This window comes from Neolamprologus brichardi, chromosome 7, assembly GCF_056152115.1.
Source record: "Neolamprologus brichardi isolate AB-2024 chromosome 7, ASM5615211v1, whole genome shotgun sequence".
NCBI lineage: Eukaryota > Metazoa > Chordata > Actinopteri > Cichliformes > Cichlidae > Neolamprologus > Neolamprologus brichardi.
In genome coordinates this window covers 12625811-12646183 of record NC_142110.1, presented here as the reverse complement: position 1 = coordinate 12646183, position 20373 = coordinate 12625811, and the positions used below count along the sequence as shown (strand labels likewise).

Below are 20373 nucleotides of genomic sequence, written 5' to 3'. Positions count from 1 at the left end.
TCTGGAGCAGGGGCTCCACACGCATAACTTTTCACTCCCTTTTATTCTGTGGATGGATGCCTTGAACGGAGGGTTGGGGCCGTTTTGTCCCAGCAGGTGGGGGGGGTGCGTTGACCACCTGGTTGTATACATCAGCTGGAAAGGTGGTGAAGATCCTCTTGCTGTGAGGAATTTTGTCCATAGTAACCGCACATTCGTCACAAAATACCAACAAATCTACCACGATAAACATCTATTTTGTGATGCTGATCTAAATCCTGTTTTGGCTTCCCTTCATTGGCTTCCTGTTAAATCCAGAATTGAATTCAAAATCCTGCTCCTTAAATAATCAGGCCCCATCTTATCTTAATGATCTTGTAGTACCATATCACCCTATTAGAGCACTTCGCTCTCGCACTGCAGGCCTACTCTTTGTTCCTAGAGTATTTAAAAGTAGAATGGGAGGCAGAGCCTTCAGTTTTCAGGCCCCTCTTCTGTGGAACCAGCTTCCAGTTTGGATTCAGGAGACAGACGCTATCTCTACTTTTAAGATTAGGCTTAAAACTTTCCTTTTTGCTAAAGCATATAGTTAGAGCTGGACCAGGTGACCCTGAATCCTCCCTTAGTTATGCTGCAATAGGTGTAGGCTACCGGGGGATTCCCATGAGTTTTTCCTTTCCAGTCACCTTTCTCACTCACTATGTGTTAATAGACCTGTCTGCATCGAATCATATCTGTTATTAACCTCTGTCTCTCTTCCACAGCATGTCTTTTATCCTGTCTTCCTTCTCTCACCCCAACCGGTCACAGCAGATGGCCGCCCTTCCCTGAGCCTGGTTCTGCCGGAGGTTTCTTCCTGTTAAAAGGGAGTTTTTCCTTCCCACTGTCACCAAAGTGCTTGCTCATAGGGGGTCATATGATTGTTGGGTTTTTCTCTGTATCTATGAAGCGCCTTGAGGCGACTTTTGCTGTGATTTGGCGCTATATAAATAAAATTGAATTGAATTGAATTAAATGTAAACATCCCAACAAGAAAAAAAATTGTGCCTGCATAACTGCCACAAACTTACAGCAGATGTAAGCACACCTGTTTTCAGTGTTTCAAGCTTTGTGCTCTCAATACACTGGTGCAAAATTACAACTGCATGACATCCAAAAACCTCATCTTGCAATTACTCAGCAGTTTACACACAGAGCTCTGCAACATCCTGTTCCAGATCATGTAGAAGTTCCAAGATTCTGAATAGCTTTTCTTTTACTAATAAATATAAATGCAATTTTCCTATATTCTATATATTCAGCATTCTTTGTTTTATACCTTTAGATTTAGATTTGTTTACTTATACTATATAACAGGGGTCCCCAATCCCAGTCCACGAGGGCCGGTGTCCCTGCAGATTTTAGACGTGTCCTTGATCCATCACAGCTGATTTAAATGGATAAATTACCTTCTCAACATGTCTTGAAGTTCTTCAGAGTCCTGGTAATGAACTAATCATGTGATTCAGGTGTGTTGACCCAGGGTGAGATCTAAACACCGGCCCTTGCGGACTGGGATTGGGGACCCCTGCTGTATAAGATCGACAGTGAATTACTGATCGTAATTCAGGATTTTGCAGGAAGTCCCTATTAAAAAATAGCCTTGCAGAAAAGAACAATCTGATACCGACTCATTCTCCACACACACTCTTGTACCAGAACATATCTGTTCACATGTTGCTACCTCTGATTGAGCTTAATTGCCATGCTTTTTCACATGTGTAAAACCTGTGCATGTACTGTTTATTTTTTTAGTAGATAACATGCTCCCTCATCATGTCTGCTTGTTTGCGACAGGCTAATTTGTGCTCCTCTTGGTAGATTGCGTTAGTCATTAATGAAATCAACTGGTCACATCTGTTCTTCCAAATTACAGCATTGTTAGTAGATCACCTGCAGAACTTTCCTCTCTCATCTGTACATTTTTTTTGTAATCATGGCATCACCTTCTCAGACATTTTCAAATTAGAGTATCTGTTTGCCAAACTTTCTAAGGAGTTTTAAAGTATTAAATCTGACAGTTTTCATTGTCTTACAGCTCCTTTTTTTTCACAGTACCCAGCAATAATTACTGACTTGTGTTTGTCCTCATATACTGCCAGCTCATATATTGCCAGCTCATCCCACCTTCTAGCACAGCTGATTAAACCCAGCTGCAACAAGCTTGTGCCATCTTAGACTTGCCAGATTCTTGTAGCAGAACTAAAAGGACAGTTAGCTATTTAAAAATGAAACTCAATTAGCCTTTTATTGCTGGACAAAAATTAAGGCTAAGCACAAATTCTTTACACAGTATAGGATTTTGTGAAAAATGCATCCTTTGAAAAGTTCACACACTATTTTTGATTTTTTTTCTAAAACAAATCTGCAGCTCCAACAAAGGTCTGGGAAAAGTTTCAGGAAGCTGGTCTTTAGTTTTTTTGTGTAAATGGAGAAGCAAACAGTCAAACAAATGGTGCATCTCTTCCCACCACCTTTATCCTGCTATGTTGTTCTGGATTTATAGTCTTCAAATTCATCCACATTAGTCATTGGTGAACCCCTGGATTGACTCTTCAATAAAGGAGGCGGTCGTCCTGCGTTTCCACCATGTTTCTAAGGCTTCTTATCTACTCTAAGATCTGTGACTTGACAATTATCTTTCTTTTCTTTTTTTTAACTGAGGCCAGGCTGATCCTGTTCGGTCCTGTCATGTCTGATTCTGCTCATCTGCAGACACCCTCAAGGATAGAAAGGAGTGATCTGACGTCACTACCGACAACATAGACAGAAAAAGCTCTTTCTTCACCTTGTGCTGCAGAGGAGGTGTATTTTGGTCAGAGTGCCTCATGGTGTCAAAGACGTCACAGTCTCAGGGGTGTGAACCGCGAGCAGAGTGAAGTTCTCTAACTCACTGTCAGAACATCCACTCATCCACACTGATGTACCCACATACTCTGACGAGCCCAAACCTCTGACAGATGCAGCTATGAAACAGTCTGTGATGAATTCGTAGTGGAAAACTCAGTTTTTCACAGAAATTCATTTAACCCCACATCAGTATTTGTTTTTACCTTATTCTGAGAAGGATAAAGATACTCCTACAAAAGTAAAACACTGTACATGATACTAAAGATTAGAAAAGATATTTAAGACACGAATTCCTCAGTGTAATGGTAGGTAGGCCATATTCCAGGACTTCTATTGATGGCTGTATTTTTCTGTTGTCTTTCATTAGATAACTTATGGCAGGAAGAGTTTCTTCTCTCTACCCAGTGGGAGGCAAGACACACTGTTAAGCTTTTGATTTGGTGGTGTTAACAGAGGTGTGACAGATCCTACCAAAACATCAATTTTGCCACTAATTACTTTTGTAGTTAGTGAGGCAGCTACACAGAATTTGAAACTCCACCTGAAACTGCACCTAATTCTCCTAACACTTGTTGATTTAGAAGGCAAAAGGAAAGAAAGCCACGAAACACGAGGGGAAAGTGAGAGTTTTTTGCGAGCGTTCGCCTTTCACATTTTTAACCATGTTAACAAAACTGTCATCCGTAGCTATATATCATGACCACTTTTTACTGACAGACCATTAAGGTGCCTCCTGTTCCACTATCCAATTAAAGGCTTCACAACAACTACTAATAAGTGGAGTGTAGAGTTGATAAGCAACCAATTCTGAAGCTTCAAGCCCTCTGCTTCATTAGGAGGATGTTGAGCTAAAATAGAAAATTCAACACGGCGGACATCAAAGTGCCCACTCTGCAAAATGAGTAACAAACTCCTTATTAGATATGCACCAATCTCCTAGGATACAGCCAACGTACACAATGATCACCCAGCAAAATTGTTGCCTGTATAATGCTCTTGAATAATGCTCAACTCAATTACTGCTTGCCAGAAGGGCAGGTGTTGGTTTGCAATGCGAGATGAGAAAGAACAGAAGGACTGGTGAAGGAGAAGGAGGCAGAGGAGGAGTGGAACCATTTCAAGATTTCAACTATGAGAAAGTAGCACTTTTCAATATGAAAAGATCAAAGTGTCTGAAAATGTGTTATACTTCACGGGCTATAATCATGAGTGGACGAGGGGAAAGAAAAAAAAAAAATCACTCGCAGCATATGTGAGGGGTGGCAGGTTTTTAAGCTGCACTGGAGGCATTTCCTTAAATCTGCCAAGGTAGGAGGGAGACAAGGAGCAGTCCAGTCCAAAGCTGCAGCAGGGTTCGTGCGAGTTAATGCTGTCGCAGCCCACACATTCGCTTGATACAATCGCTGAGACACCAAATGCCATGAGAATGTCAAACTCAGTCTTTAAAGAGACAACCACCACAGAGCTAGAAGCACAACATCAGCACAACAACAGGCGATATGTGTGCTAGAAAAAAACACACATGCAGGCTTCCGTGTCTAAATGCAAATGGAGTTATCAGGAAGGAATGGATAAGTGAGATATATATATGTTTTTAAAAAAAATATATTTATGGGTTTATTTTAGAAAGGGCAAATGTTATTCGGAATTCCTGTGTTCAGACCGTGGACGTAATTGTTATGGCAGAATTGTTGTGACTTAATTGAAATTTCTGTAGAGGCAGCTCTCCAATCGTATCTGTATCCTTTATGTCATTTCCTTTATTGTTTATGTGTCCATATGCAAAATGTGATGCTTTCATCTGCAGCTGGCTAACTTAGTCTTCCACAAAGACTAAAAACAGGATCAAACAGCTACACAAATCAAAGTGCGAAAACAGCAAATCAACAGTTTTGGAGGGTGTTATGTATCAGACTATTTCTTGGCTGAGCAGTTTCCCAGCAACCAGTGGTGACTCCGGGAGATTATTGTTCCCAACCAAGTATTCCCAATAAAACAGCAGTTTGCTTTTTTTTTTTTTAGGTATTTGTAAAGAAACTAGCAGCTTCTCAGATGTGACTTTTGTTGCCACTGGAGAGCGCCAGGTAAACTGTGTTCAGTTAATTATTTATTTACAGAATTAACAGGCTGTTATGGGGGTCAAGGAATTTTCTTTGACTCCCATAACAGCCATAATATCCCGGTCTCCTTAAGTGCTTTCCCCATTTCCTCAATTGTCCAAAGCAATTCACACCCTAATGCTAACCTTAAATTTAACTCACGTTATAGTTGGCATTAGTTGGCTAATGCTAGTGTTCAAGATTACTTATGTATACATAAAAAGATATAATGTTCTTCAAGTGATGTGCTTAGAAGCAGTCCAATCAGATTCTCTTGAACAATCTGGGTTCACTTTTGTCATAATCATAGCCTGTATATAAAAGATGGATATAAACACTGTGATTAATGTAGTTATGAAGCTTCAAACTGGCAGAGGTCGGTATTTCATAAACCTACACCACAAGCCAGGGGACGCTTGTTTTATGGTACCACGGGATTGGCCATTTGCATAGGTATGCACCTGTGGAGAGCTTTAGAGAGAGGTTTTCAGCCTACAAAAAACGCACAGTATTCCAAAAACCGAACAGCACGTAACTGCTGAATGCTAAATGCTGATTGGCTGTGATAGTGGAGCTTAAAAAGAACAGGAGCAGCGTGGAAAAAACATCAGAAATGAAATGATACAGTATTAAAAGTACAGAGAATGGCAGCACTGGACACTTTTCACTGTTTTTAAAACTCTGTTTCAGTTCATCACTTTACATGTTAGAACTTCTCTCTTCTCTGGGGCTGGCAACATCACAAGCAAGACTAGAAAAAAGTCTTGTTTTGGACACTGCCTCCATCTAGCATCAGATGCTCTCTGCAGGTAGAAGGGCTGACGGTTGTACCCTATGGTCTGCCAGTGGATTGCCAACAGATAGCCATGTTCAGCCTACAAGAAATCAAAGGATAACACATATTTCTTGCCTAGCAGCTTGTCAGTAACACAGTAAAGCATGCCTTGCTTTATCCTTGTTTTTGTTTTGTTGTTCTTATTGTTATTTTAATGTAATGTGACCATATTTATGTACAAGAAGAAAACCAGTGACTGAGATCAGGAATGTGTTTACCGAGGTCACAGATAGGGCAGCTCAGTAGCTCTGCTAGAAGTCAGAGAAAGTGCAGGTTAAATGCGTTGGCTAGTTCCAGCCATCTTTTATATACAGTGTATGGTTATGAGACATTTGTAACCTATTTACAGTCTATGTGCTGAACTCATGAAAGTGATGAAATTATAAAAGACATTTTAAACAGAATAAATGTAACTTTCACAGCACTTAAGAATATTTATTTGTTATAATTACATATCTTTGCCACAATACCAAGATTTGCTCAATTATTTAAATTAGTGTTCTGCAATGAGTTGTCACCTGACATTTCAGAGGAGGATGAAAATTAGACAGTAATCACAGCAAAGAATAAATATGTGCTGACATGTTGCACTATATATTTTTTAGACTTTCCTGTATCTGACTTTCAAATTTTACTGGCTTTGACAACAGCAACTTTCTTTTTCAGTGCAATAAAAAAAAACGGAGCATATTTCTATTTGCAGTTTACAAAAACAATTTCTTTTCTTGTTTTCTCAAAACTGAGGCATTATTTGAAATTAAGGTTAGACGTGAAGTGCTCTGTTCTTCCCATCTCCTGGAAAAATTGTGATCAGACTCTAAATTTGAAAACTGCTGATAACTTTTATGTGTCCTTTGTCAGAATATATAAATAGTTGTTGAGCTACTGTAGTCTGATGAGTAAAAAATGTCACAATTCAGACAGAAGAAAAGGTTATATTTAGAACGGAGGGGAGGGAGAGCAGCAGCTGTGGTGTAAGATATCTGAAAATGGAAAGTGCTCCCAGGGGTGATGGCGCTTATTCTCTTCACTTTAATTATTTATTTCTCCCGTATATACTGCCGACGACAGCATCATCGGGGCAAAGATCAACCTCTGTGAGGGCCACTGACATCCTTTTGGCTCCCAGTGATAATGAATGTGTCTAAACTAGTCAGCTTTGGCCTTGGATCCTTGGATCATCATGATTCTCTGAAGTCTGTCTATAATACAGACCCATATAATTTTTACTCAACAGTATAAAATGTGAAATATACATAATAGCATCTGAATAACAAACTTCTTAGACATTCCTATTCTTAGAATCAAGTTTGACACTTAGAAAAACAGCTTTTACTCATCTACATATAAACCAATATTTTACACAACTCTTTTAGTCATTTCTGGTGAAGAAATGACAATATTTAGCCAGACTGTTAATGCCTCTTGAACAGGAGGAGCATACTCTTTTGAGCTGGTGACTACAGCATGAGCTGCTTTATGAAACTGCCTTCTCCATGTGCCTTGTAAACAACACTTCCTCTGGGACTGAGAAGGCAATCACAGGTGAGAAATCACTGCCAACATTGACAGCTGAAGTCCTGAGACGTCAAGCCTTTGGATAGGTAATAAAGTGATTAGTCTTAGAGTCAGAAAAAAAGAAAGGAAAAGAAAAAAAAGGGAGCAGGGGTCAAAGGATTAATGATCGATTGTGGTGGTGGTGACTTACTCATGAGTGGAAAATAGATCCAAAAATAACTGCATAAAAAAATGCCATATAATCCTGTCTGTCCGTGGAGGAATGTGTCTGATTTACCTGTTCTTTGCAGGGCTGAGAACATCACTGTTCTCATTAGAAACTGCTTCTGTGCTGTCTCATAGCAACCTAAAAATAGAAATGTCCCTATTAGGCTGTATAGCTGCGATGGCTGCTACAAGTTTTGGCTTCTTTAATTGTACTGTAAATATATAGGTGCAAAATATTTTTGCTCTCTCTCATAATTTGTTGAGTACATGACAATGAGACAAAGAAGCGCTGCAAATATGCATAAACATTAAATATTAACTAATTTTTTGTATCAAAGTGTCACTGCTTAAAAATATGATTTCTGCTTTTTTTTAAATGAAAATAAGAAAAGAAAGATAGCTGATGAATATATCGGAATTCCCTGCAAGAAGCAGCATGATGGTGATCCAGGCACATTTTACAACTGAATTGTTTTCTCTGTGCCCTTTCATACATGGCAGACAGACAACCAGCCTTTATTCCTCTTCCACCCTGCAGAAAGATTAAATCGTATTTATAGCGCAGACTTACTATCTGAGGAAAATTCAAAAAGCATCCTAAGCACTAGGCTCTAGGAGAAAAAGCAGCCTTCTCATCTTCATCACGTGTAGGCCAAATTGTGCCCACCGTTTTCATTTTCATACTGCTCTTTTGACATAATTAAAATAACACGCGCGCGCAGATCATTTGCATGTCTTTAGGAGGCAGCACTCGTTTTGTTTGTGTCCTGCAGATATAAAGACCGAGACAGAGGTTTTTCATCAGACGCGATTTATTTTGGTCGACTCTGACGTCAAGAGAATACACGTTTCATTCAACAAGCAAGAAAGTAAGTTATTTATAACCCGCAGCATCTCCAGGTTGTGATCCTTGAGTGCGCAGTGAAAGGAATACTCCCCATTGGACTGATGTGGTGTGCCTCCATAACAAAAGCCACACAGCTCATGCGTTATGGTGCCAGAGAGGCACGGCACACTGTAACCTAAACCAAGACGCATTGATGGGAACAGTCGCGGCTGCAAAACAAAAAAGAAAATAGGATTATTGTGGAGAACTTCAACAAACTTTCTGCTTTGATTCTTTAATTTCGCCCTCGCAGATGGCAGAGCACTGGTTACTTTGAACATGGAAAATCTCCTCTTTGACCAGGTAAGGAAACAACTGTCACACAAACAATATTACACGTGAAGGTTAATTAATTCAACTTTACCTCGCTATCTTGTATCGGTGAAGGCGGAGGCTGTTAAATTAGATCGCCAGCTTTGTGTTGCATGTGAAATCAAATGTATGTCTAATGTTGGCAAATTAATATTCAAACTGCAGATAAAATGTTTACATTTGGGATTTGAAGCAGAATAAGACGACGAACACTGCAATGTGTAATGGAGCGCGTCTTTCGAGCCAAGTTACCCAAAAGGAGAACCGCGGACAGCGACTCTTTGAGCTTAGTGTGACGTTATTTAATGTCGCCAGTTAAAAAGCTTGAACATATGTTTGGATCGCTATTTGAAATTTATATAACAAACATCGCATTTACGCGCAGTCTCTCGTATATTCGTCCCAGAAAGGAGGAAAAATGATGTTTATGCTTACTTGTAGTGGATACTGGAGGCTTTTGTGTCAGTATCAGTATGTTGGGTGGGGGGTGGGGGGCACTGCTGTCTAGATAGAGGTTTAGAAAAAAAAAAATCAACTTTGATTATGACATCATGACACATCTATCAGTAGTGTTTATGACTCTAACAGGTGTGTTACCACGCTGACTTCTGCATGGATATACGTGATCTTTGAGGACGTGCATGAGCATTTTAGGAAAACTGCCAATTTTTTTGTACAACACTGATTCAATTTCAATAATTAAACAAACAATATATCCACTATATTTCACAGATCTATAAGAGCAAGTTTTATTTTTATTTTCTTTAGGTTGTAACAGACTGCCACCTGCTGGCAGTGATAACAAATAGAAAAGCAGACAAACAAAGTGGGTATTAATCACTCATTTTACTATGTAAGCTGAACTAATTCCACAAATTTGTTTAAAGGGCTGCGAGCTGTGAGTTCAGTACTGAGAAGATCTGTGACTGGCTGGGTAATGGCAGATATTCTGGAACTGCGGACAGATGGAAACTCACTCCTGAAGGCAGTGTGGCTCAGACGCTTGAGACTCACCAGGCTCTTGTTGGAAGGAGGTGCCTACATCAACGAGAGCAATGAACGTGGGGAAACACCTCTCATGGTGGCCTGCATGTCCACACACACTGACCAGCAGAGTGTATGTAAGGCAAAACTTGTAAAATATCTGCTGGACAACCAAGCGGACCCCAACATACAGGACAAAGGAGGTAGGACAGCTTTAATGCACGCCTGCATTCACAAGGCTGGACACAAAGTGGTGGATCACCTACTTAGCAACGGTGCTGATCCCAGCCTGGAAGACAGGAGCGGGGCCTCAGCGTTGGTCTACGCCATAAACGCAGATGACAAGGAGACACTTAAACTGCTCTTGGATGCTTGCAAAGCAAAAGGCAAGGAAGTGATCATAATCACCACAGACAAGTCACCATCTGGCACTAAGACTACCAAACAGTATCTAAATGTCCCTCCATCACCAGAGCTGGTTGAGAGATCTTCCCCGGCGTACTGCACCTCTCCCTCTGATATTAACGTCACAGCATCGCCCTCACCTGAGCAAGAGCAACAAAACACAGTCTTCAGTTTCCAGACAAAGCTAAAAACCTCCAGCTCAGCTTCGAAACTTGCCAACGGGCCCACATCGCCGACGCGGCGGCCTGCAAACCCCAAACGTGCACGTTTGCCTCAGCTGAAGCGGCTGCAATCAGAGCCTTGGGGGTTGATTGCACCCTCTGTCCTGGCTGCTGCTGCCGCCGCCGCCCATGATGAGAGTAAGAAAACTAGTTCTGATGAGGATGTTGTTGCAGGGGTAAATGGACTCTCTCTGAGTAAGAGGTCGGCTTTATCTCGACAGAACAGTGTAGACGGGAAGGACAGCTTATTCCCACTAGTGGGAGAACAGCCCTGCAAAATGACCACCTCATTATCAGTTCCTCCAACATCTAAACCATCATATGAGAGAACGCTAGGCCAACACCAGCCACTGGCACGGCGCAGCACGGTGCCTACAGAGCAGGAGAGCAGCAGCTGCAGCAGTGGACTAGCCAGTCTGAGAGACACAATGCATAGGAGACACCTGGGGAATGATCACTATGACTCAGACTCACAGCTCTATTCAGACTCTGCCATGTTAGATTCTCCTAAGGTCCCGGTGGAGCGCAGGAAACTAAACACCTCTCCACTTGTGATGTTAACCAGCTCCAGAGAATCTCTAGACAGCAATGCCAGCACATCCTCTCCCAGCACAGCACGCAGGCGTGCACCTGGCCTCCTGGAGAGAAGAGGCTCAGGCACACTTCTGCTGGATCACATCTCCCACACCAGGCCTGGCCATCTCCCCCCTCTTAACATAAACCCAAACCCTCCCATTCCCGATATCGGGGCTAGTAACAAGCCCTCCTCACCTCTGGCCACAGGTATTAGATCTATAGCTCCAGTAGCACCAAACACACCAAAGAGAGGTGGCCTCAAGTTGAAGAAGAAACTTGTGAGAAGGCACTCTATGCAAGTGGAACAGATGAAACAGCTTTCTGATTTTGAAGAGCATTAGTTAGTTATGAAGTTTATGCAGCAAATATTGTGGAAGTAGAGATGTTAACACCATAGATTGTGAGGAAGTACATCCATAGTCTACACGAGTCATTTGTGTCATTTGTGTAGACTCAGAGCCATCTAGCTGTTGAATTATGTGTAATTAAAAAATATAGATAGAATATATAGATACATTAAAACTGAGCAATATAGGTAGATTTCCTCCCCGTGTCACACTCAACCTTAAGGATAACTATCTTTTGACTTCACAACATCTGCTGTATATGTTTTACAGTTTTGAATGTAAATGCCAAGATATGGTACTTTTCCTCTGAACTAGCTGATCATGTAACATTAAAGGAACACACAGGGTACATTTGTAGCTGGTGGCAGATAGGGTGCACTTTGTGCATATGTAATTAGCACCATAATGGACATTCTGTCTCACGAAAAAAAAAAAGAAAAAAATGTGATGCACTTGTCTGAGATGTAGCTTTGGATGAGATGAAATTGGACTGTTTGTAGCAATTCTGTACAAAGTGCCTTTAAAAAGAAACCGAAAAAAAGTGATGAGCAGATACAAACTTTGTATAAAGAAAACTTTAATTCATGGTGATGTAACCAACATGTGTTTTGTCTCAGCACTGCTGGTCTCACATGGATCAAAATGAAGACTCGTGATGAATACATAGGATGTGGATAAACAGTATGCCTTAAAAGACAGGTATAACAATGGGCTATGTATAAGAGCACTTTAATGCCCACGAGAAAGAAACTGAATACCACTATTAGCAGTGTTACAAAAAGCTAAAGCACATTCATATATAATTCTTATATGATAAACCCAAGCAACAATAAATGACATTTTAACCCTTAGTCCACACAGATATTGGTGAAACCCATCAATTAAAATGTCATTTCAAGCTAAAGGCAATCAATGCTAAAGATCATACAGCTTCCATGTAACTGACCTGTGAAGCATTGCTTCTGTTTAAGAAAAAACTTAATTTAATTCATAGTATTTTTCCAATTAGTTTGTTGTATATTCTAAATAAATGTCTATCACTTGTGAATTTCTGTCTTTTGTTCATTTGTTGTCCTTAAGCAGGAGCTCAGCTGCTACTAGCCGTGCAGATGTTCACTAGAAAGAGTACCAGTTCTTTCCTCAGGCCACTTGGCAGTCCAGTGGCACCGCGATGATGACAATCATCATCAAAATCATCATCATCGTCGCTGTGACTACGTCAGACCGACCACAGAGGCACTCAGCTCCCACAGCTTCTTGGCAGCTTCATCATCCAGACCCTGAGGGGCTGCTGTTTTAGGGGCGCAGTCGCTGTAATCAGTGCAGACTTTAGTGTTAAACACACAACTTGATACTGAGTTGATTAAGTCACAAGAACAAGTTAATCAGTCAGATAAAACAGTCAAGATATGCAATCAAAGGATAATTTACAAGGCAACAATGTCTTAATATTTTATACTGTTTTCTTAAAGATAATTATAGGAATTTAGATATTTATTAGTTATGTTATCACCCATATAATTTCATACAAAGACCAAAAGAGTCAGTTTTCACTTTATATACAAAAATAACATCAAGTAGAGCCAAACCGATATTTGTTATGTGGCAATATATCGGTATGGTTGACAACTAAAACCTCCAATTATGTTATAAATGTTGATGTTACACAGATATTCCACCAGATGGCACTCCGCAACTTCCCTGTTGGCATCGATAGGAGAAGTGTAAATGAGTAACCCATGACTTGTGGTGACAACAAAGGAACATTCCAAATATGGGTATTGGTCGTAAAAGTCCAATATCAGTCAGGTTCTAGTATCAGCAGTTGTAATTAAGATTAAATCATATCCTTTGTAATTGCTAAAAAAAACTATTAAGGAAAATCTTAAAATGTTCTAATTTCAAACAAGAACACTCAGAAAACGGGACTTCCTTTAAAGGGCAAAGGCTATACTAAAACTTTGATGTTTTATTATTATTATTATTATTATTATTATTATTATTTTATTACAACATCCTGATCTCAGCCTGTTATGGGTTCATTCTGACATCGTAGGGTGTCATAGTGGGAAAAAAAAGAGGTGTGTTGTAGAGCACTCTTCATGCTCCCTTTCATATGGCACATAATACTTATTATATTTGCATTTTTTTCCCAAGGTCAACTTTGACCTTGGGCACCAACAATAAAGGCCAAGGTCAAATGTTTAGCCAACCCAGGTACTCATGCCCACCAAGACTTTGTATATTGTTTGAAGTTGATCCATAAAAAATTGGGGGTAATATAAAGTTTTTACTGACTTTCACATTTGGTACGACATTGACTCGATTTTCACCTAAATTAAATCAGCTTGAGCTGTTGTAGACTGCTAACAAACAGACAGACAAACAAAGAAACAAACAGAACAGATTACAGACTCGCTCACTTCAGGGGAAGAATTAATAAATACACAGACTGTGGAGAAATATCAAGACAATCTATTTTTAGGGAAAGCCCTGCTTATTTTAGCAAAACAGTTCTAGATGTGAGCATGGCTCTTTAGTAGATAAATGCTAAACTGTTTGTTACACAGTGTGTTAGGTGCAGTGTTAGGTACACAATAAATACAATAAATGAATAGAATGATCTGGTCATTGTGATGTGAAGAGTTAATGGAAAGTGATCCTCATCAGGCCTCAGATACTTTAAAATGTGCTGCCAGAATCTATCTATCTATCTATCTATCTATGTATAAATATAAATATGTGTGTGTGAGCATGCAATCAGCTCTTGCCATTTTTAAAATCTTGAACACATGCAGCACCACTTAAATGTCAGTCATTCACTGGTAAATGGCTGAAATGCCTGATAAGATAATGTCAGCAGTAATGAAATACTGGAAATCTGCAAAAGGTGGAAAGCTGTCAGTGTATTGCAGCTGGTTTGTGGCGTTTATATTGACTGTGATTTTGTCTAGGCATTTTTTTTCTGGGCATGCACACTGACGCAGCGACCCTGCTGACATGATGATTCCTTTATTTATCATATGATCTTGACTTTCTGTCTCAAAAAGATTCCTTGTATCAAAATCTCATTTTATATTGTGCTAATCCACATTTTTTATATTAGTGCTAAATTGCTACTATAGTATGCTTACAATGTAAAAGGGGTCGCTTGTAGTTGCAAATGAGTCACTCACCAAACACCCCTCACCTCTACAAAGCCTTTAAGTCTCCTTAGATAATTGCTCTGATTTTCCAACCCACGGTTCTGGTCTCATCAGCTAAGCTTTCACCTGTAGCACACAGCTATTTCCTGCATAAAAGCCTCGATGAGCCTTTTCTACACTGCTCTACCAGCCCAGAAACAAACAGATGACAGTTAATAGACCAGATTAGATGGTGTTCAGAATTTAGGATTCAGCAGCTAAAAACACAGAATTGTCCCCCAGGAGTAAGACCGGAGTTAAAATGAGAGTGAATAATTATTTAACATTCACGAAAAGGTTAAGTACACGACCCCAAATGAACGTTAATGTGTCTGCTCGTTATGTTTTAGATGTGTCCGTCTAATTCACTGGATTTGAATCAGTGTTCACGCTGACATCATTTACTGGACTTGGACAACATTTTTCATGCATAGAGGAATTAACATGCTGTGGAAAAACCCACAGCATGTTAACACATTAGGTTTTTAAACAGTTGTGTTAACTGGACTTAATTATATTCAACAAATCACAAGAACATTTATTTTACTGTACGCAAATCAACTGTGCTCCCTGTTGTCACCTTTAAAAGACCCATTGAGAGGTTGGAGAATCCATGACTGACTGGCACTAAGTAGTTTCTTTATCAGTGTTATTAGACAAATTTTCTGCTTTTACTATCAGATACTTGTACTTTTTTACAGTGCAAAAGCAATCCCTAACTCACGTTCCCTTTCATCAAAATGAATCCAATGACTCCCGTGCAATGACGTATTCAGAGTATAATTTTGAAGAAAATAAAGAACTGGTATCAGATTCATTTCCTGTGTCTGCACATCCACTGAGGGAAGATATTGCATTAGACTGCACTGAGAAAGAAGAGTCCAGCTGTTTCATTACTAATATGCTTCATTACACATTCACAATACCAGTCTCAGTAGAGTATGTTAGTGTTGTTCTCAATATGATCCATTTCCCCCACATGGGCGAGCCGAGCAATATCCCTTTTGGCTGTCTATCAATAAAGAGCCCATCTGTTGAATTACACAGACTGACCTGTAATAGAGTCCACTCTCATTTTGCAGGCTTTCCTCCACAGCGCAGTAGATGGTGGTCTGAGCTCCTTCTGTCGGATTCTTGATGAAAAACACGAAGGGCACATACAAAACCCTCTTCCACAGGGGCACTGTGGGCCAGAAGTGTCGGCCAAGCTCGGTGCGGATGACTCCAGGGTGGAGGCTATATGCTGTTACGCCAGTACCTGCAAAATGACAAGATGCAGGACACAAGTCATTACAAGGACATGAAATCCCATTCAATGTGTAACGACACATAGAAATATAGATATAAAACAGACGCAGCACCTTGCAGCCTGTTGGCCAGCTCTCTTGTAAAGAGGACATTAGCTAGTTTACTTTGAGCGTAGCTTCTCCAAGGCCGGTAATCTTTGTCCTGATTTATGTCAGCAAAATGGATTTGACCTGTTGAGAGAAAGCACTTCATCCTTATTCACAGATGTGGTATTTAACATTATATGAATATAAAAGGATGACATTCCTGAGAGGTTTAAAAAAAAAACCCCAACTAATTCTCTTTATATGAACTAGAAAAAAAGAGGAAAAACTGCACCTCTCTCATGCGCTAAGCTGGAGACATTCACAATGCGGCTCGGCGCTGACTTCTTCAGGAGATCTAACAGACAGTTCGTTAAAAGGAAGTGGCCCAGGTGGTTCACACCAAATTGCATTTCAAAGCCATCTTCAGTCTTCCATTTTGGACAGCTCATTATGCCTAAAGGTAGGAATATCAAAGGAAATGTATTTACCGCCTGTTAAACACAAATGCACAGTCACAAAGCTGGCATAATATGCTACATCACACTATAGTGGGTCTGATGTGATTTATACATCCACCTGCATTATTGATGAGAACATCCAGGCGCTCCTCACTTGCTAGGACATCTTTGGCAAGTTGGCGTATTGACTGTAGAGATGCCAAATCCAACTTTCTGACAATCACGCTGTCATTTCCGCTTCTCTTTTTCACTTCTTCTGCAGCTTTATTAGCTCTTTCCATGTCCCTACAAGCCAGAATAACCCTCGCGCCTGCAATGCGGGAGCAAAATCATTTCACCTGAACAGATATAAGATTATAAAATTGGATATATAAATCCAGGCAAATCACCAACCTCTTCTAGCCATGTCAACAGCAGTTTCTTTGCCAATCCCAGTGTTGGCTCCAGTGATCAGGACTGTCTTTCCATCTAAGCGGGCTTTGCTGTGACACACACCACCTGCCATCCACTTCTTCAAACCAAAAAGTCCCACTCCTGTAAAAATGTCCACACAGTGACAGCTCTAAATCTCCACTGATCAGAGCCATCTTCACCTTCTAGAAAAGGAAACCCCCACCCACAGAAAACAAAACACAACTGCACAGATTCAACAGATGTTTTAGGACCAAGATTTTCTCAAATGTAAATTTCTGACCTCTTCTTCCACACCCTGAAGATACACTTGAATGAGTTTAACAGAAAAAGCCTTAAAGCGTCTTAAAATAATCTGAGAAATAATTAAAACTGCTTTTTTCTTTGTCCAAATGTGTATAAATATTTTTTTTAAAAACATTGTCTCTCTATTTTTACATAACTACAAATTGAACAAGTTTGGTTTTTGGGATGGTGATTGGGTAAAAAAGCATGTTAAAATCATTGTGAGCCTCTTTGAGTCACCAGGATTCTAAATTCTGAAATACTCACAAAATGTGGTCTGATCTTTATTTAAGTCAGAATGAGAGACAAATACAAACTCAGTAAACTAGCAAAACAGAAAAGAGATAGATTTTATGTCTGACCACACAATGAACCCACTTACTAAAAAAACTAAGTGGGTTTCCGTGCTAATAACTTCCCAAGTCTTTGACTAATTAGTACAGGTACTGTGGTAACTGAAAAGGGCTGGCAAACTTTCTCCCCACTGATGGCACAGGATGGCACTTTTACTCAGGTCTCATTAACACAGATAGAGTGGGCCTAAAGTTCTTGTCATTGGTATTAATTTACCATTATTTCTTTCACCATTCTTGTTTTTTCTTTTTTAAATAATTGATTTTCTTCTTTCTCTTGTTTTTTGTCTTGATTGGTTTTTAGCAGTGTGTCTGTGATGTTAGGTATTATGACGGGGGCCCCAAAACTAAACGGAAAGCTAAAACACGATGTGGGAAAACATTTTAGTTAAATAATAATAAAAACAAGCTTTTGAAAAAAATGCTGAAACAATTTTGTGAACATGAAAAACTAAACTAACCAAACTGCAAAAACAGAGGAAATATCCTCATTTTAGTCTTTGTTAGTTTGGTAAAAAGATGTTATCACTAGGCTTACTTGATGATGTTTATAAGATTGTGAGTCCACTGTCTTCAAGAAGTGATGCTTTTTAATGGTAATAAATGAGCTGAATTGTCTAAATCTTGTCTTCAAGATATGTCCTTCATAAAATGAAACTAATAAAACGAATAAAAACTCAAATAAAAGTCAACACTTTCAAACAATAAAAATAGACAAACCAGTAGACACACCTATAGCATCAATTTGAGAATCCTAGGTGACTTCCTTCTCAAATTAATAACATTTTCAGAAAACTAGACCGCTAACCTTTAGGTTGAGTTCACTGAGATTTAAACTCATCCCAGGTATTTAGTAGATGCACCTATGTTATTAATTTGAAGCATTTACAAACTAAACTGAAATGAGCAAACCTACTGGAAACAAACTGAAATTAAACAGAATTAAAAGCAAAAGTCGACACGAAATAAAAAATAAAAACAAATTAGTAACTATAAAGCTATGATAACTCTGTTTGGATCTAAAGTTTACTGGTGGAGATCTTCAGTCGTGATCTTTGAAGCAGCTAGAGTTCAAATGAAAAAATCTGGTATTATAAAACATTAAATACTGATATGCATATTATAGATTAGGATGTAAACTTACTGGCATCAAAGGTGACCGTGAAAATATCAGGTTTCCTACCTTTTTTTGTAATAAATAAAACAAGTTAGCAAACTACCTAAAAAACAAATATAAACAATATAGGCACATTAAACGTGTGAAAGCTCATTTAAACTGCACTGTAAAGCACCAGGAACACCTAGAACAGTGTGTTAGTGAATATTTAGTTAAGATGTTAATAAGCTGCAGCTTAACAAATTCACTTTAACTATATTCTTATAAACGTGATGCAAAATCAAAGGCACTTGTCATTTTAACGAGCACGTAGGTCCGTGCGCAAAAAGCCTACGTGCTTATGCAACGTCAAGTAAACGTCACAGTCTGTAAAAGAGCATGAGCTAAGACAGCAATCCGTGTGCTGTTTACAGTCTACACATATGATCAGACCATTAATGTAAATCAGTGATTAGCTATTATTCGAGTTAATTTGTTTTTCTTTTAACACACAACACCTGCTTTTGTGAAAAAGAGCCTGCGTCGGGTCACTTCATACCTGCTACTGTGACCAATGCAGTAGTTTTAGGATACTGGGAAAATAATGAGCGTGCAGCGGAGGTCCGCATTGTCCCTGCTGACCCTGTTACTGTTTATGAATCTGCTTCTCTTAAAGTCCGGTTGAAGAAACGCCGGCGAACTTTCCTGCAAGCGAGACCTTACTGCCTGCTACAAAGTAAACCGCGTCAATAACAGCTACATAACAAGCGGAGCCTATGCCCAGGAAGTACCGCCCATCGCCGCCCTACACCAGAATCCTATTGGTTCATTTTTGTCAATAGTGTTAATAATATTTTTAAGCAATTTTTTAAAGCTATTGCCAAAGAAAGCAGCTAGTAAAGTACATTTTGGCTATTTTAGAACTCTTTTTTAGATTTTTAAAAAATCTGAAAAAGTTCAATGCTATTAAACTAAAAACAAACAAACTCCAATATAACAAAATGCAATCAAATCAAACTGTAGTGGTATCTTTAGGATTTAGTAAAAACATCTTTGCTGAAACTATTCTCACAACTGTATTTTCCATTTTCTCGTTTCATCTGCTCCCTCTAGAGGTCACCACAGCGGATCATCTGCCTCCATCTCACCCTGCCAGCATCCTCCTCTGACACCAACCTTCTGCATATCAGTATCATAACAGGCTGTTAAACATCCTCTTCAATCTTGCTGCTATCTTTCTCTCTCACATCCCCTCAGACACTTGTCTCCACCGACACCGACCCTGCCCACACTCTCTTCTTCACCTCTCTTGTGCACTGTCCACTGCCACACCAGGTATTTAAACTCATCTACTTTCACTACTTTTGCTCCTTGCATCTTTACCTTTCCACCAGTCTCCCTCTCATTCACACACATGTATTATGTCTTACTTGAACTTTATTTCTTTTTCTCAATGTCATTTGTGAATACCATAGTCCATGGAGTCTCTTTCCTGAAAGGGTGTAAAAATCAAAAAGGGTGTAAATCAGACATGATAATCCACATTTTTCTATGGCAGTATTAAAATTAAATAATCAAATAAAAATAAATAAGGTGTAAATAAGGTGGGGTTTTTTACACTGAATGTCAGCTGTTTTTTTGTTTTGTTTTGTTTTTACAAAATACATTTTTGTTCTAAAATAAAGCCAACTGCATCTCTTAAAGCTGCATTTCCATTTCAGCTTTATTTAGGTATCGTCAACTCATAAAATATGCAAGGTCATGGTATGCTGGGCTCAAGACCTAATATGTGCAGTTATTATGCAGTAAAGCACAGCTGGTATGCAATAAAGCACTCGTGATTTAAGCTTAATAAACAGACAAATCTGTTATCTACAAGGAATACTCATAAATCGTCCAGCAGATGTCGCTGTAGGCTCATCAACGCTGTCTTGGTGTATTTTTACGTGATTCTAGCAGATGAGCCACATACATCACATTAGCCTTTAAACTA

General features: G+C 39.4%; 2 protein-coding genes across 2 annotated transcripts; one reads left to right on the top strand and one right to left on the bottom strand.

Moving 5' to 3' along the window:
• The first annotated feature begins 8358 nt into the window (after positions 1 to 8358).
• Positions 8359 to 12156, top strand: ankrd34c (ankyrin repeat domain 34C). Its single transcript, XM_006789355.3, has 2 exons — positions 8359 to 8716; positions 9613 to 12156. The coding sequence occupies exon 2, from the start codon at positions 9663 to 9665 to the stop codon at positions 11250 to 11252; it is 1590 nt and encodes a 529-aa protein (XP_006789418.1). The 5' UTR covers positions 8359 to 8716; positions 9613 to 9662; the 3' UTR covers positions 11253 to 12156.
• Positions 11819 to 19147, bottom strand: LOC102793748 (retinol dehydrogenase 13-like). Its single transcript, XM_006789356.2, has 7 exons — positions 18940 to 19147; positions 16629 to 16769; positions 16354 to 16545; positions 16070 to 16231; positions 15805 to 15921; positions 15497 to 15701; positions 11819 to 12569 (listed from the first exon to the last, which is right to left on the bottom strand). Exons 1-7 carry the CDS (start codon positions 19007 to 19009, stop codon positions 12473 to 12475), a joined length of 984 nt encoding a protein of 327 aa, XP_006789419.2. The 5' UTR covers positions 19010 to 19147; the 3' UTR covers positions 11819 to 12472.
• Between the last annotated feature and the right edge of the window lie 1226 nt (positions 19148 to 20373).